The 14886-nt window shown below is 45.1% G+C and overlaps 1 protein-coding gene across 1 annotated transcript in view; it reads right to left on the reverse strand.

Annotated features, from left to right (window-relative positions):
* Positions 1-14886, reverse strand: part of TRPC5 (transient receptor potential cation channel subfamily C member 5) — a 63855-nt gene that overhangs the window by 21428 nt on the left and 27541 nt on the right. Inside the window, exons 3-5 of the mRNA XM_053990190.1 lie at positions 10939-11275; positions 7295-7434; positions 2910-3232 (exon numbers count right to left, since the gene is read on the reverse strand). Coding sequence (XP_053846165.1) covers positions 2910-3232; positions 7295-7434; positions 10939-11275 — 800 coding nt within the window. The remainder of the gene's footprint in view (positions 1-2909; positions 3233-7294; positions 7435-10938; positions 11276-14886) is intronic.

Here is a 14886-nt window from a genome sequence, read left to right on the forward strand (position 1 = left end):
TTGACAAAGACACCAAGTGGTTCCTGCAGCTCTGCAGAGCAGTGAGGCTCAGGTGCTGTGTCCTCAGTGTTTAATGACAGGACAGGTCCACAGCCTCTTTTCACAGTCCATGTTTCAGGGGGGGCTCACACTACTTTGGAGAAGCAGCAGCTATAAAAAATAGAGTTTTGGAAATTGTGATTGAGAGACTCTCATGTCCTGCTGAGTGTATTTTGAATCCTAATCAAACAGAAGAATTCTTAAAGCTCCATCCTCTTCATGGTGGCTTTAGAGAGAGCAAGTGCCCCCTCTGCCACAGGAACCTGTGCCCGGGGGAATGGCAGCGTGACCCTCCAGAGAGAAGGACACAGCAGGCAGGGAGATGTGACTTCCTCCACCCCTACCTCCTCTTCCTCACTCTCCTCCCCCTCCTTCAGTTGCCAGCATCACAGCTATAAACATATTTTCCAATCATCTGCCTAAGCAGCAGGCACTCTGCTTTCTGAGGGATGGCAAGGCCAAAGCAGAAAACCTTAAATTATTCATTACTTCCCCTCGTTGCTGTCACAAAGGAATATTACTTCTCCATGATCTGTGTGTGCAATGCAGAAAATTTCCTCGCCAAGAAAATGTTAAGCCCACCCTTTGAGGGTAATAGGAAATAATATGCCAGTAAATAGGTGTCACACTTGGCACAAGCTGCACACACATGAAGGGCGTCCTCTTTGCTCTCCTTGCAGAATTAGAGCTCCAGGAATGCTGGTGGGAACCAAAGTGCACTGGTTCAAAGCTTTGCAGATTTATTCCTTCATGAGGAATGAGCCATGAGCAAAGTCAGGGTCCCCAGCTCTGGCTGGACAGGCTCCAGCCTCCTTTGCTTCCCCCCCCAATCCAATATTTGGATCTGCAGCTGCTCCTTCCCAGCCCCTGCCCCATGCTGTGCATCTGCTCCCCAGCCAAATGTCAGCTTGTGCTGGGGGTGTTAATAAAGACCATTTAAACTTTTAAGAACACGTTAAATAAATTTCTTAAGCGAGCCTCAAACAAAAAGTACCTGCAGAGTGTTCTGTCCCCTGCCAGGAGACCTCACTCCTAATGGATCTCCTCCCACTGTGATTTTGTTTTACACAAACCTCTGCCACAAAGGCTGAGCCCCCTCAATTTCCTTTCTGTGCTACATTCCCTTGGCAGGGGGTTTAAATGAATGTTAGGGTGGCAGAAATTGTGGTTTGTATTTAAGCTGATCTACACACTTTCTGCTAAGTGCTTCTCATATAATTTTTTGCTCCCATGACATTACACCTTCTTACAAACTTCAGGATGGTTGTTTGCTTTCTTGCTTTGTTGTTTTTTTTTTTCCCTGCTGGCCCAATGTTCTTTTTCTGCAGTCAAATCCTGCTGTTGCTTCTCCACTTACCTGACACAATGAAATCTGTAAAAAAGCCAGTGTGCAGTGGTGGCAGGACCAAACCAGAATGCAGAACTGAACACATCTGTTCACCACAGCTCCAGAGAAAGGCAGGGCTTGGTACTGGATTTTGTAGGCTTGACCCTTCCTGAGGTAGAATTTACCCCTTAACACACACACACTGTCCTTGCCAAACTTTCCTCCCTCTGGCTGCTGCATCAATATGGACACAGATCAAGGAATAAATTTGTTATTTAATTCCTTTGCCAGGGCAGCACAACACATGGGGCATGTGAGGCAACTGAAACAGAAAAAAAGTCTGAAATCTTTAATTCTGTTTCTCATTAGCACAGTGCAGGTCCTTTCACTTCCCTCAGACAGAGATAGGTTTCATGAGAAAATTAATCAAGCCTGTGGTGTTCCTGCTCTGCAGTGGGGAATGGCACATGTCTGGTCTACCAGGTCATGCTGCTCTTGAAGGCTGGGCTCTATCACATGAAAATTCCTATTTCTTTTAGGAGAGAGCCCACAGGACAATGCTGGAACCTCTCCTCTCCCAACCAAGTCATGTGGCCTCAGCCATCATCTGTTTTTGCTAACAGTGCAAATACGTCCCAAATCCTTTCTTAACCCCAAACCTTCAGCTGACAGAGGGAGGGAAATTATTTGGCATCATGACAAGTTTTATTTAATTTAGCATAAAGTGGTGGACAACAGTTTTGTTTTGCTTGTTTGCAGGGTGTGGGCCTTTTTCTAGACCGTGCTTTATTTATTTCTCCTGCCATTGTGAGTTAAGTACTGTGCAAGCAGCAAGAACAATCGGGTGGGGGCTGATTATTATAATTATTTCTACTATTAGTAATTAAAACAAATACATCAGCAAGACAATTCATGTCGTTTTTCAGCATGTGCTCTCTCTTTCAGCTCTGCCAGCTGTCCTCATAGCAATTTCCATGCCAGCATCTCAGTAAAGTACCAGCATTCCCAGCAAAAAAAAAGATTCTGCTGGGATTTTAGTCTGCAAGGAAATCAGAGAAGCCTGCAACATCATGTATCCATAAAAATGGTCTAGGTGAGATTGTTGTTGCTGCTGTGCCACATTATTTATTAATCCCTGTTTTTAACAGGTTTATCCCTTATTTTCTTCATTTTATTCATGTTCCCCTCCTTTCTTCAGTAATTAGGCAAAACAATGACTGTGGCAAATGGACACTTCCTTTCTCAGATACACTGAAATTGTGCACAGTCATAATAAGATTTAAGTTGCAGAATCATGTAGGGAAACTCCTTGGTCCGGAACTAAAAGGTCTCCCAGACCTAAGTGAGTCTTTGTGACAGCAGAGCTCAGCACAATGTCTGCCCCACTTAACTCCCACCTTTCCTGCAGAGCCAACCACCTCACCTGGTACTTGCAAATGAATAAATCAAGGCTCTGTCAGTGCAGTGACAGGCAGCAGCAAAGGCAGGGGAGCCAGGGGACAGGGGAAGCAGCCTCAGAAGCAGAAAGGAGAGGATGTCTTACGTGGAGAAGGCATTGTTCTGTTTCTCACATCGGATCCCCTTGCAGTTGTTGGGTTCCTCCGAGGCACTGGTCTCATAATAAAAATAAAGCTGGTTCAGTCCATTGGCAAAAGCCAGAAGCACCAGGCAGTAGATAAAAAGGAATTTGAGGATGTCTAGCAGCATGCGTCCCAGAGAAATCTGCAGGGGTCCCAGGTGTGAGTTGGCTGTAAACAGGGAGATGAGCCGCAGGGAACTCAGGATGTTGGATATTGCAAAGAGAGCTTCTGCAATCAGGGTCGGGTGCCACATCTCCCACTCCTCCCTCGGGCGGGAGCCGTTGTACTGGGAGGAAGGAAGGAAGAACAAGGGTGTAAAATGAGTTGTGTTGTATTGACTCTGAGGTAACTGCAAAGGTCACTCCCACTGATCCAACCCTGCCCAGGTAAATCCCAACCAGGTGCTGTGGCACTGAAAGGGCTTGCAACCCCTTACACCTCAGCTGCTGTCAGACTCACAGTTGGGATTCAGGACTGAAGCTGACCTGATTAGGGCAGAGATAAAGGTTTAATGATGCTTTTTTATGAATTCTGCCTGCTACATTATGACCCCTGATGGTGAGAGATGTGGGACCAGGTTTTCTTTAGAGGCCCTGGGTATGTTGGCTGTTCTTAGCCTAAACTGAAAAATTAGGATTTTTAAAAATTTGTTTTACTTTTGAGTTCACAGTCTGTGGGCTCCTTATGTCCATGGGTTCATACACCTCCTTCTCTTTCAACATTTAAAAGGGTTCAGATTTTAGCAGGTTCCAGGTGTAAATTTCCAATTACTTTTGTTCTTCTTCCTCCTAAATATGACTGCACATTATAAACTCTGCACATTCCAGGAACAATGGGAGGGAGGGAGGGAGGGACAAGGAAGGGAAGAAGAAAAGCAGTGAACTATTGGATGCTTTCCTTCCCATGTAATCTCAAAACAAGAGCCGGCAGTGCAGAACCAAAAGGCTTTTTTCGTATTAATTTTCTTATTAGTTCATTTGTCATGGCAATTTTAGGAGAGTTGCTAAAGCAGAGGTCTTAATTACAGCTGAAACACTGGGTACAGTTGAGTGCATCAATTACAACATTAACTGGGTTTGTAATGTAGCTGTAAAAGCAGAAGCATTTTCTGAGCAAAGTGCGGCCAGATGCGAGCAGGTAACACAAAAGAGCTGGTTCTGTAAAATGTAACTGCTCTGGTTCTGTGAAATGTAAAATGTAACTGCTCTGGCTTAACGACAGTGGCACAGAGAATGGAGTCAAAGACATTTAACATCAAGGAATAATTGTCCTTTTAACATTTGTCTCCGCTCATTTAGCATGCATAAAAAGGCAGAACTGCACTCAGAATAACACAGCTAAAACCATAACCAGCGTGTTTAAGGCTCCTAAAATAATTCTGGTACCTTTGAAAAGGAAATGGTACCAATATCATATTGACAGACAAGATTGCAGAGACTTTCTATTTAAATCTGAAGGTCCAATACACAAGCTCCCGATTTTTTCAAGGGCTCAGCAAAAAGCAGGTTGATATTTCAAACTATCCCTCTGTATGAAGGAGATGAGACATGATACAAAGGCATTTCAGCATGACCTCGGATTGCTTCTGACATTTCCAAACTGTTCTTTATTACATGAACACCATGGCCTGAGCCTGTTAACTTGATTTGAAGATGGGTCTTTAAAAGGCTACAGACAGGCAGAGAGGTGAACTTTTTGTGGATATCCACCCAGTGGGGGTGGGTGGGTGGGATTGGGAAGCCAGGACAGCAGATTTGCACAGTTATTCCCAATTCTCTTCTGCAGGCTGGCTGGACACAGCAGCCCAGGGCTCTCTGCTAAGGTTTAGCACAGATTGCACATAAAGGTATGGGGGAAATAACTTTTTTAAAGGTATTCGTATTTTTAAAGGTATTTAATATTTTTTAAATATTGCTTTAAAAAGAGGTCTGGGACACTCTTCTGTGTCCCACAGCTCTTTTTGAAGCAATATTTAAGTCATAAAGGTCATATTTTAGTCCTTTATGAACTGATGGTATCTCCTCGCTTGGCAAATAGAATCTTCAGAGCAGCCTGGCATCACAGGTAACAGAAAACAGCAGATTTCAGAGTTATCTAATGAAGCTGGTGATCTGGGAAGGCTGGAGTAGTTTGGTTTGGGGACTGTTCAAAAGATGAAACACAGCAGAGATGTACACAGAAAAGTACAAATAAATTACACCATGCTGTCACATTTACCCTTCCTCATTACACGATAATTCAATGCAGCAAATGAAAACTGATTAAGAAAGTATTTCTACCCTATAATTAGCCTGAAGATTCCACTGGTATCAGACAATATTAGAGCCAGGTCTTGGAACCAGTCAAATCAAGGAAAAAAAAAAAGGTCTTCACGTAAAAACAAGGATGGAAAGCATTTAGTGTCAGTATGCAATTTATTTTTTCTGATATTTGGCAGAAAGTTAAATGTCCATGTAATCCTTTGAAGTTCTAAGAAGTGTTAGAATATGGTATATTGGCATATATCCCAGCCTCTTCCAGCTCAGGGCTGTTCTATAAATAACAAATCATGTTGCAAAATGTTTTGAAGCCATTATCAACGTTATAAACCCTCACACTGCGGAGCACACTGCAACCCCTGGGCGACACAGGGCAGGGGGAACTTCCGTGGCCACGTGTTTCAGAAGATTTTCTGCACCTCTCCGAATTGTCTGACACTGGCCCTCATCTCATGAGCTGAGATGGGCCAGGTTTAACCCAAGAGGGTTTGATCTGGGCTCAAACAGATCTGTTCCTGCCAGCCCTCCTTTGTGTGCTGGCCCACGGGGTTTTGTGGTTGCCCTGCACGTTTCTGTGGCTCTTACAGGGAACACAAACAGAGCTGCACCTCCCCTGCACCTGTGCTTTGGCTGCGAGTTTAAATCCCAGTGTGTGACTGCACAAACCCATGGATGCACAGCCCCATAGTAATTCATAGTAATTGGTGTGAGGAAGAACCAGATTGGTAACATTTTAAGTTTTGTCCGTGCATTTTACCATTTCCACCTTTTTTTTTTTTTTTTTTTTTAATTTTTTTTTTTTTTTTTATTGCTTGTGGTTTAAAGACCAACCTTTCAAGTCTGTAATTTCCTCCCTGGTTCTGAATGTTGGGAGAATAAAAGACATAATCTGTTCCTGCTTTGATGCTGTTACAGAGCTGCCTCTTCAGGGAGCAGCAACCAGCTTAAAAGCTTTTCCCTTTGAAAATCTGACTCACCACGACTGCAGCCTTCAGGATTTAACAAAGGCCCCATAGCAGGGCTGTTTGCATTTTGGAGTCAATGGCTTGCTGCAATTTTCTCCTCTCTCCCCCTCTGCCTGCTGGGCAGGACTAAACAAGGTTGCTCTGGGGAAGTGCTTGTCCTGGTTATTGGGAGCAGGGCTGCCAGAAGTGGAGACCTTGCAAAACTGGGAAGAGCCAGGGAGCAGATCCCAGTTACTTGATTTACCTGAGTAATTTCACTGACTGCAGTGAAGCTGCTGCTGATTCATACCAAGGGAAGAAGTAGGCCAAGCACGAAGCTCCAGCTGAAGCCAAAGAGAGCTGTTGCATAAGGAATTTTACTTTTGTGTCTTGGCTTTGAAAAAGGGAGACAGAAGGAAAGTGCTTCAGGCCATCCCTTGACTTCAAACCCTGTGCATATGCTAATTTGGAGCATCAGAAGTTTATAAATGTGGAAGGTGCTTTTGAGGATGAGCTCTGATGTGGGCTCTCACCACAAATGGAACATGACAGGGAAGAACCTACAGGGTGTTAAAGCCCCCGCTTGCTTCTTTGTCATTTCCCTGCCCATAGGTTACATAGTGAAGAGTAAATTGATCCCTTTATATCAGATTATCAGAGAGAAGCCTCCTAATAAGAGTCTTGCTCTTCTCAGTAGACCTGTCACAAACTTTTGATTACTAGCCTCCAGATCTGTAGGGCTACACATTATAAAGCTTGGCTCTAGAAGTTTTCAGGTAACCCTGTTCTTGTTTTCCCTTTACCATTTTATTTAAAAGCTGTGTTTTCACTATGCATTGTTGAAGAAGGTCCAGTGCCAGCACAGAAAACAAAGTGTTTTGGCAACTGAGTAGCTACAAAAGGCACAGAAAGTGGAGAAATTTCTCCCCAGTGCCCAAACAATATATTTCACATTTAATCAAAGAGTCAGAATGAGCAGGATGTTCATTCTCCAAACAAAACAGCTTTCCAGGTGAATTTTTAAAACTGGGCTGCTTGAAAAGCTGCTATTTTCTTTGCTTTGTGATTTTGATTTGAACAGTTTGTACCCTGTGTACTACAGCTCTCACCAGCACATTACAAATTCCCTCTCCCAGGTTACTGTACCTTGACATAGGCAACAATTTTAAGGGAGATAGTTGCAAGATAGAGGGAGTTCATTGCAAAATCCATCAGATTCCACCAGTCATGTACGTACTCATTGAATCCACCATCCCACATTTCCTTGATTTCTCCCCAGATGAAACCTGTAGAAAGAAAGGGAGTTCATTGCCATGACAAGGCATTATTTGCCATTAAACCCCTGTGTAGATACCTATGATGTAATACCAGACAATTTGAAATTAACAGCTTGGAAAAAATGCCTCATCCCTCCTGCCTTCTACAAAGTACAATGCTGCTGATTATGAGACATTTTACAAGTCTGTGGGGAATGCAGTCTGGAGAGAGCTGAAAAAGACCTTGGTTTCCTACCCAGGGCTCCAGATATGCACACGAGGAGACTGCCTGAAACACGTTATTTATAACCAGGACGAGTGAATTGGCTCAGCTGAAATTTGTTCTACGTGAATAAACTCTTCAAGCAGCTGTATTTGGTATAGTTTCTAATAGATTGTCTGCTCTCACAGACACTCTGAGCAATTCATTGCTCTGTTGGACAGCACTGATTTTCCCTGACTTTCTCTAGCAGCACCAGAACCAGCTTCTGCATGCCAGCACAGCTCCTCTCTGACCTGGAAATACCACCCCAAAGAAAGAAGAAGCAGATCCATTCTCTGCTCAGCCACTGTATTGATGCATCTTGCTGTAGAAAAAGCCCACAGGGATTATTTGTGAGGAAAGGTAAGATCCAGCAGGAACCAGGGCACTGCAGCCTGGCAGTGACTCACCTCACGTCACATATGGCTGTGGGGTTTGTGAGCTGTTTGTTCCCAAGGATATGGCCAGAGCCCGATGTCAACCCTGAAATGCCTTTTGGTGATAATTTTTGGCACTTGCTAATGCTCACTATACCTCCTTGCAGCTGAAAGGGTGAAGGGCAGCTTCCGAAATTCATCACCAGACTGCTAAACCTGCCTGACACAGTTCTAAGTAACTTCTGTGTCCTTTCTTGTAGAACTGTTTTAAGTATTTCTTAAAGCCTAAGTCCCATCAAAAAGCAAATGGCAGCTCCTTCATGCCCTGAATGCTTCTGAAAAATGTCTTTGGAGCCCCAGGTATTTTGAGTTACCCACTTGACATTATCTTTGAATGAAAACCAGAAATGTGCGAAGAGGAAACAAAACAAAGTACACCTCCAGGTGCATTACCAATATAATTGCCCAAACTGCTGCCCCTGCCTAACCACAGGATATTGCAGTGGTCACTGATGTGCTGCTTGCAACTCAACTCTAAGGACCTGGCCATTCAATCTGTGAGCAGCAAAGATGCAATGAACTCCTGCACGCCCCCAAATATCAATTTGAGCTGCTCAGCTGCCAGCCAGCAGGTCAATGGCCACACAAGCAAAATGTCAGGGCCAGCCAGGTAATCCTATTACAGCTGCCTCCACGTCTTTGCATGCACGCAAACCCATAAAATAAAATAAATCAATGGAGAGGAGCCTGTTGAAGAACTCATACACTGTATTTATAGTGAGTTATCGTTGCTGGTTACTATAGCTACAGCAATGCTGTGTGTGCCTGCTCTCTCTCCTTCTATAGTGGAAAATATTTTGTAAGTAATAACCTTTAATCTGGTGAAATTGTTCTAATTTCTCTATTTAATAAACAGTCATACAATATCTCTATTTATTTGAAACAAAGGAACTCAAGAACAGACAGCTGTAAAAAAGGTTTTTTGAAAGGACTGTGCTTTTGCAAGGTTTTTTTTTAATGGATTACTCTTCTTTCATCTGCAAACCAATTTTACTGAAATGCCTACCATTTCCCTCAATTTTAACCATGAATTTAAAGATAAAGTGAAGATACGACCTAAGCTTAGAAAAGACATTTAACCCCCTGAGCTTACTCTGAAATTTCTACCAACACCTGCATTTCAGTGCATAAATCAGCTTCATCAGATAATGAGGCTGGTGGTGGAGCTGTGCGAGGAGCACAGTGCCCTGGGTCACCATTCAAAGTGATTTGTGAACATGTTTGCAGCTCTTACTTTCCTTCCTCGTTTTCCATCAGCAGTTTTGGGTTTGGCACAGGAACAGCTGGGTTTGTTCAGCACAGAGCCAGCCTGACCCAGAGCCACCACAGAAACAAGGAGCAGTGTCCTGGTGTCACCAGGACAGGGGAGCCAGCAGGTGTGGGAAAGCAGGAGAGCCAGAAAGGTGTGGGAAAGCAGGAGAAAGGTGTGGAAATCACTGCCCATGAGCAAAGTGCCTGGTGACATTCCCAGCTCCCAGGAGTGCCACATGCAGGTGGCACGGCAAGGGACATGGGAGCTGACCCAGAGGAGGGACCAGGATCCTGATGGAGCTCACAGGTTTCCACTGCTGCTGTGCTGGAGCTCACTTTGGAAGGGTAAATAGTCCTCTCTCATCCTATATGAGTCCTCTCTCATCCATATCTATCAAAATACACCCATCTGGCTTCTCTGTTCTTCTCCCACCTCATCCCATCACACTGCCTCACCTGAACATCCCTCAGCACACAGACACCTCCTCCTCTCCCCAGCTCTGGCTGCCCAAGCCAGACTGGAATAAGAGCCTCACATGTAACTTCCAGACAATCAACACTCCTCCTTCTCCTGCTGGTATCAGAGCACTCGATGCTGATGTGGTCAGTGATTATCAGCAGAGAGTGAGGCTTATCTTCCCTCTCCTGCATTCCTGCAGCTGATCTGGGAGGAATAAGCCAGGCTGGTCCCTGCGCTGCCTCCAGGAGCAGCTCAGGGAGCAGGGAGAGCAGAGCCAGGCTCTGGGCACTGCCTGTCCCTGCACCAGGCACAGGACAGAGCCAGCAGCAGCAGGGACACTGTGTGTGACCCAGGAGCTCATTCCCAGCGTGGGGGAGGCAGGAGGGAGCCGCGTGTGCCCTCGGGTCACGTCCGAAGGCACAGACCAGCAGAGAGCCCCGGGCCAGCAGGAGCTGCTGCTCCAGAAGGAGCCCAGCTGCTCTGTGCAGCTTCTGCAGCTGGCTGCCAGATCTCTTCACATGCTGGGCCAGGGACGAGTCCCCACACCGCTGCCATGGGTGCGAGTCAGGCCCTGCAGCTCAGCGTTCCTGGCTGTGGGATTGATGGGATTTACCCAGAGCCCAGGGCAGGAGTGGGTGTGGGATTGATGGGATTTACCCAGAGCCCAGGGCAGGATTGGGTGTGGGATTGATGGGATTTACCCAGAACCCAGGACAGGATTGGGTGTGGGATTGATGGGATTTACCCAGAGCCCAGGGCAGGATTGGGTGTGGGATTTATGGGATGTATCCAGAACCCAGGGCAGGACTGGGTGTGGGATTGATGGGATTTACCCAGAACCCAGGACAGGATTGGGTGTGGGATTTATGGGATATATCCAGAACCCAGGGCAAGATTGGGTGTGGGATTTATGGGACGTATCCAGAACCCAGGGCAGGACTGGGTGTGGGATTTACAGGATCGGGTGTGGGATTTTCCTAGAGCCCAGGGCAGGATCAGCTGTGGGATTTACAGGATTGTGTGTGGGATGTACCTAGAACCCAGGGCAGGATTGGGTGTGGGATTTACCTAGAACCCAGGGCAGGATTGGGTGTGGGATTTACAGGATCAGGTGTGGGATGTACCTAGAACCCAGGGCAGGATCATCCACTCCACGATGGTGGGAGGTGGCCCCTGCATGTGGAGGTCGGTCCTGACGATGTGCTGCGACGCCAGCAGGAGCATGAACAGGAAGGTCAGGTAGGAGCCAGTGTGGCAGATAAACTTGATAAATGGCTTTTTAATGAACAGTCCCAGCCTGCTTTTGGGTGCAATCAGGTACGCCACGGATAGCACGGGGAACAGCAGTCCAATGGTGACACAGGTCAGGAGTTTCACTGCCCAGTGTTTCCTCCTCCATCCTGGAAAGCCGTCGTACCACAGCGTTGCTAGTAGCTGCTGGCAGTTTGGCTGAGCAACAAACTGGGGAGGAAGAAACAAAGAAAAATTATTAAATTATTACTGACTGGTACTCCACTCCCTCTCACTTATGTATTAGAGCCCATGCAGACCCTCAGATTACTTTTGGGGCTGGCTATGAGCTGGAAAAGTATATTTTGGAGATAAAGGGGAAAAAAGGAGGGAAGTTTCACTCTTCTTTTTCTGTGTAGGATTTAAGATTCCTTCTCTTGGGAGAAATTTTGTTCTACTTGCAGCATCCTTCTGCAGATCAGCCACTCACCACACACGCAGCCTCGTGCAAAAGCAACACCACGAGAATTACTACAAGCTGTTTCTCTCCCCATGTGTTGGAGCACGTTCCTTTTCAGAATGTTTCAGGTTTCGACCGCCTGAACAAGTCACTGTCAGCATCTTAAAGAAGTGACTAAAGGATGAGGCAGGAGGGAAAAGGTGCAAAGCTCTGAGAGTGTGTGTGAGAGGGAGAACGTCTCCCAGAGTGTGGGGAGTGCTGCAGTGTGTGTGGGCTGGGCTGGCATGAGACAGCCAACAGCAGCGTGCGGTGTGGCCAGGTGACATCTGGTGGGAAGCAGGACAGCACATTTGGAACCCTGCCTGGCTGTTCATCAAGAGAGCAGCTGTAAAATGCAAGGGACTAAGCAGAGGCCAAAAGGAATCTAAGTGACATTTGACAGTTCACTTTCACTCTGTAAAAAACAGCACTGTGATGGTGATTTAGTGCATCTCACCCACACCACACCACACGTGCTCAGGGTGCAACTCCTTCAGGCTGCTCTCATCCCAAACAACCTTTGGGATTTCAAGCCAAGCCATGATATTTCTGTTCAGTGCCAGAAGACTTCATGTTCCTGATTTTACCTGGACAGCCCCATGGTTTTCAAGGCTTTCCAGACCCAGAACTAACCAGCGATGTCTGCAAGACCAAGACAACTCCGTTTTTCTTCAAAAATCTTTAGCCCACACCCAAATCTTTTAAATACACCACAAAAACTGCCCAGTATTGGGAGGACTTCTAAGCACAGTTCTCAGAGTGCTCTAAACAAGCAGAGCACTGTCATTGTCATGTTCAAAATGACTAAACCAAGGTCAAACAAAAGGACAAATGAGTTGCTCGTTCTGATGAAGTAATTCACTTCTGTAAGTATTTTTAGATTTTATTAATATATTTTATGTGTCTTAACAGGCTGTTTACATCAGAATCAGACCATTTTTGGACTGTGTAGTTCAAATCTATGGAATAACCCAAACTAGCACTGAAAATAAGCTCTCCAAGGGAACTATGTGGCATTTATGAAGCTGGATTTTGATGTGTTATTACAACAATAAGCTTCTGATGACTTCTGCATTGGCACATAGCTGAAGACACTCTGCTCCAGAGGGCTTGGGAAAATAATATCAGAAGAGTGCGTGATTTGGAATCAACCAGCACATGCAGCAGCTGCAAATGGGCTGTAGCTCATGGGGTGATGGCCTCCAGAAAAAGCCAAGACGTGTTGCTTGTAGTGATGAGAAAATATTATTGTAAAATTCCAGATATGGGGAGAATGGTCATGAAGTCACAGAACCCCAGAATGGTTTGGGTTGGGAGGGACCTTAAAGTTCATCTTATTTCCACCCCCTGCTCTGGGCAGGGACACCTTCCACTATCTCAGATTGCTCCAAGCCCCTCCAAGCTGGCCTTGGACCCTTTCCAGGGATGCAGGGGCAGCCACAGCTCTCTGGGCAGGTAAGAGAAACAATTCCACAGAAACTGGAAAACCGCCAGGCAGCGATTGGTGTTTGGCTGTGTTTTAACTCTGCTTCAGAAGGGTCAGCGCTTTGTGTTTAAAACCTGGAAGAAACAGAAAGTTACAGTGCTGTGTTTTCTCAAGATCCCGCTCAGGAGCTGTTACTGGATGTGCTCTGCAGTGATTCACAGGGCAGGAGATGCTGCTGCTTCTCTGAGATGAGGCACAACTTCTTCTCTTTCTTAAATTTTTTTTTGAGGGAGAAAATGTTATAAACACATTTTCTCTTTATCACATATGATAGAAGGCTCTGAGGGGAGAATAAAACTGTTTTTCCCTTGAGTCAAAGTCAAAGTCATTTGAGAAATCAAATGACTGTATGTTCCTCTGGTTGCTGTGCAACTTGCAAGCATCTTAAAAGTGCCTCTTCTCTGCCTAATAGCTCATTTCTAAAATCTGCTTTCTCAGTTGTATCTGATGTTAGTTCTTCAAATGGAGACAAATTCACACATCATGAAAGAGCAGCTTTAAAGAGCAGATTGGCAAATGGGAATGGAAATGGAAAAAGCCATTAAATTTTCTGATCAAGCTGGTCCCAACCTCAATGAAAATTGCCCAAGGGAAATTTAAGCACACCACACAAAGAGACTCCCTAATGTCATAAACCATCAAATGCTGTGTTTATTAAAGGTAAGGCCAAGCACTTACCAAAGTTGACTTTTACTAACTTGTATTAGTCCAACTTATTAATCACAGATTTAAAATCACTAAGCACTGATGCTTTATCTCCAGTAGTGCAGTTGGCTGAAAAACAAAATTTCCAGTGTGCAGAAACATTGGAATTCTGAATTATAATGAATAAGAAAACCAAGCCACCGGTGTGCTGCCTCAAGAATTTATTGTTTTTTGGTGAGTTTGCTTCTAGGTGCTGTTAACTAAACTAAACCCCCAAATTCAGTGACCAGACTAAACCATTGAATGCTCAACTTATTAAAGATTGTCTAGGAGTCACAATGCTAAATCAAAGCACACAAAATACAAAAATATATTCTTTCAGGCGTGAAGTACCCTGAAACTCTGATAATATTGAGGAACTTTTGTAATCCTCCATAATTTCAAATTTCTCCGTAAAGTTAAGGAAATGTCTACTTTGCAAATAGCAGAGCAGAGAACTGGAAAAGCAACTTGACATCTTCAACACTACTTTTACCAAGGCTTTTCCTGAGCGAAAGTTAATTTTCCACGTAAGTAACCCCAAATGTGTTTTTTCACATTTTGCAAAGCCTTTCATGTGCCACAGCCTGAAATAGAGCCTGTGTATATCACAGCCTTTTATCATTTCACATGAATGTACCGTGTGTGACAGGATTTGGCATCAGTTAAAGTTTCTGCACAACAAAAAGCAGGACAAAACCTGCATTTTGTCCCAGTTTTGTGGATGGTCCAGAGTCACAGGCAGATGCACTGCACCAGAAGCTCTGCTAAGAGAACATATGAGTATCAAACAGTATTTCTCCAACACTTGACAAGCATTTTATCCAAGGACTGCTGCATTACGGGAGCCTCCAGTCTCTATCACAAACAGCAGCACAAGACATCACCCCACAGACAGGATGGAGAATGTTCTGACAGCTGCATCAGTGAAAAGAAATGTCACCAAGTTCAGTGAATGCAGGAACTGAACATCTGATGCTATGTAGGCTTTGGCTGGGATAGAGTTAATTTTCCTCACAGCAGCTGGGTTTGGTTTTGTGCTGGAAACAGGGTTGATAAGCCAGGGATGTTTGAGTTATCCCTGAGCAGGGATTGCACACAGCCAGGGCCTGTCCTGCTCCTCACCCTCACCAGTGAGGAGCTGGGGGGGCACAAGGAGCTGGGGGGCACGGC

This window comes from Vidua macroura, chromosome 14 (genome assembly GCF_024509145.1).
Source record: "Vidua macroura isolate BioBank_ID:100142 chromosome 14, ASM2450914v1, whole genome shotgun sequence".
NCBI classification, from domain to species: Eukaryota; Metazoa; Chordata; class Aves; order Passeriformes; family Viduidae; genus Vidua; species Vidua macroura.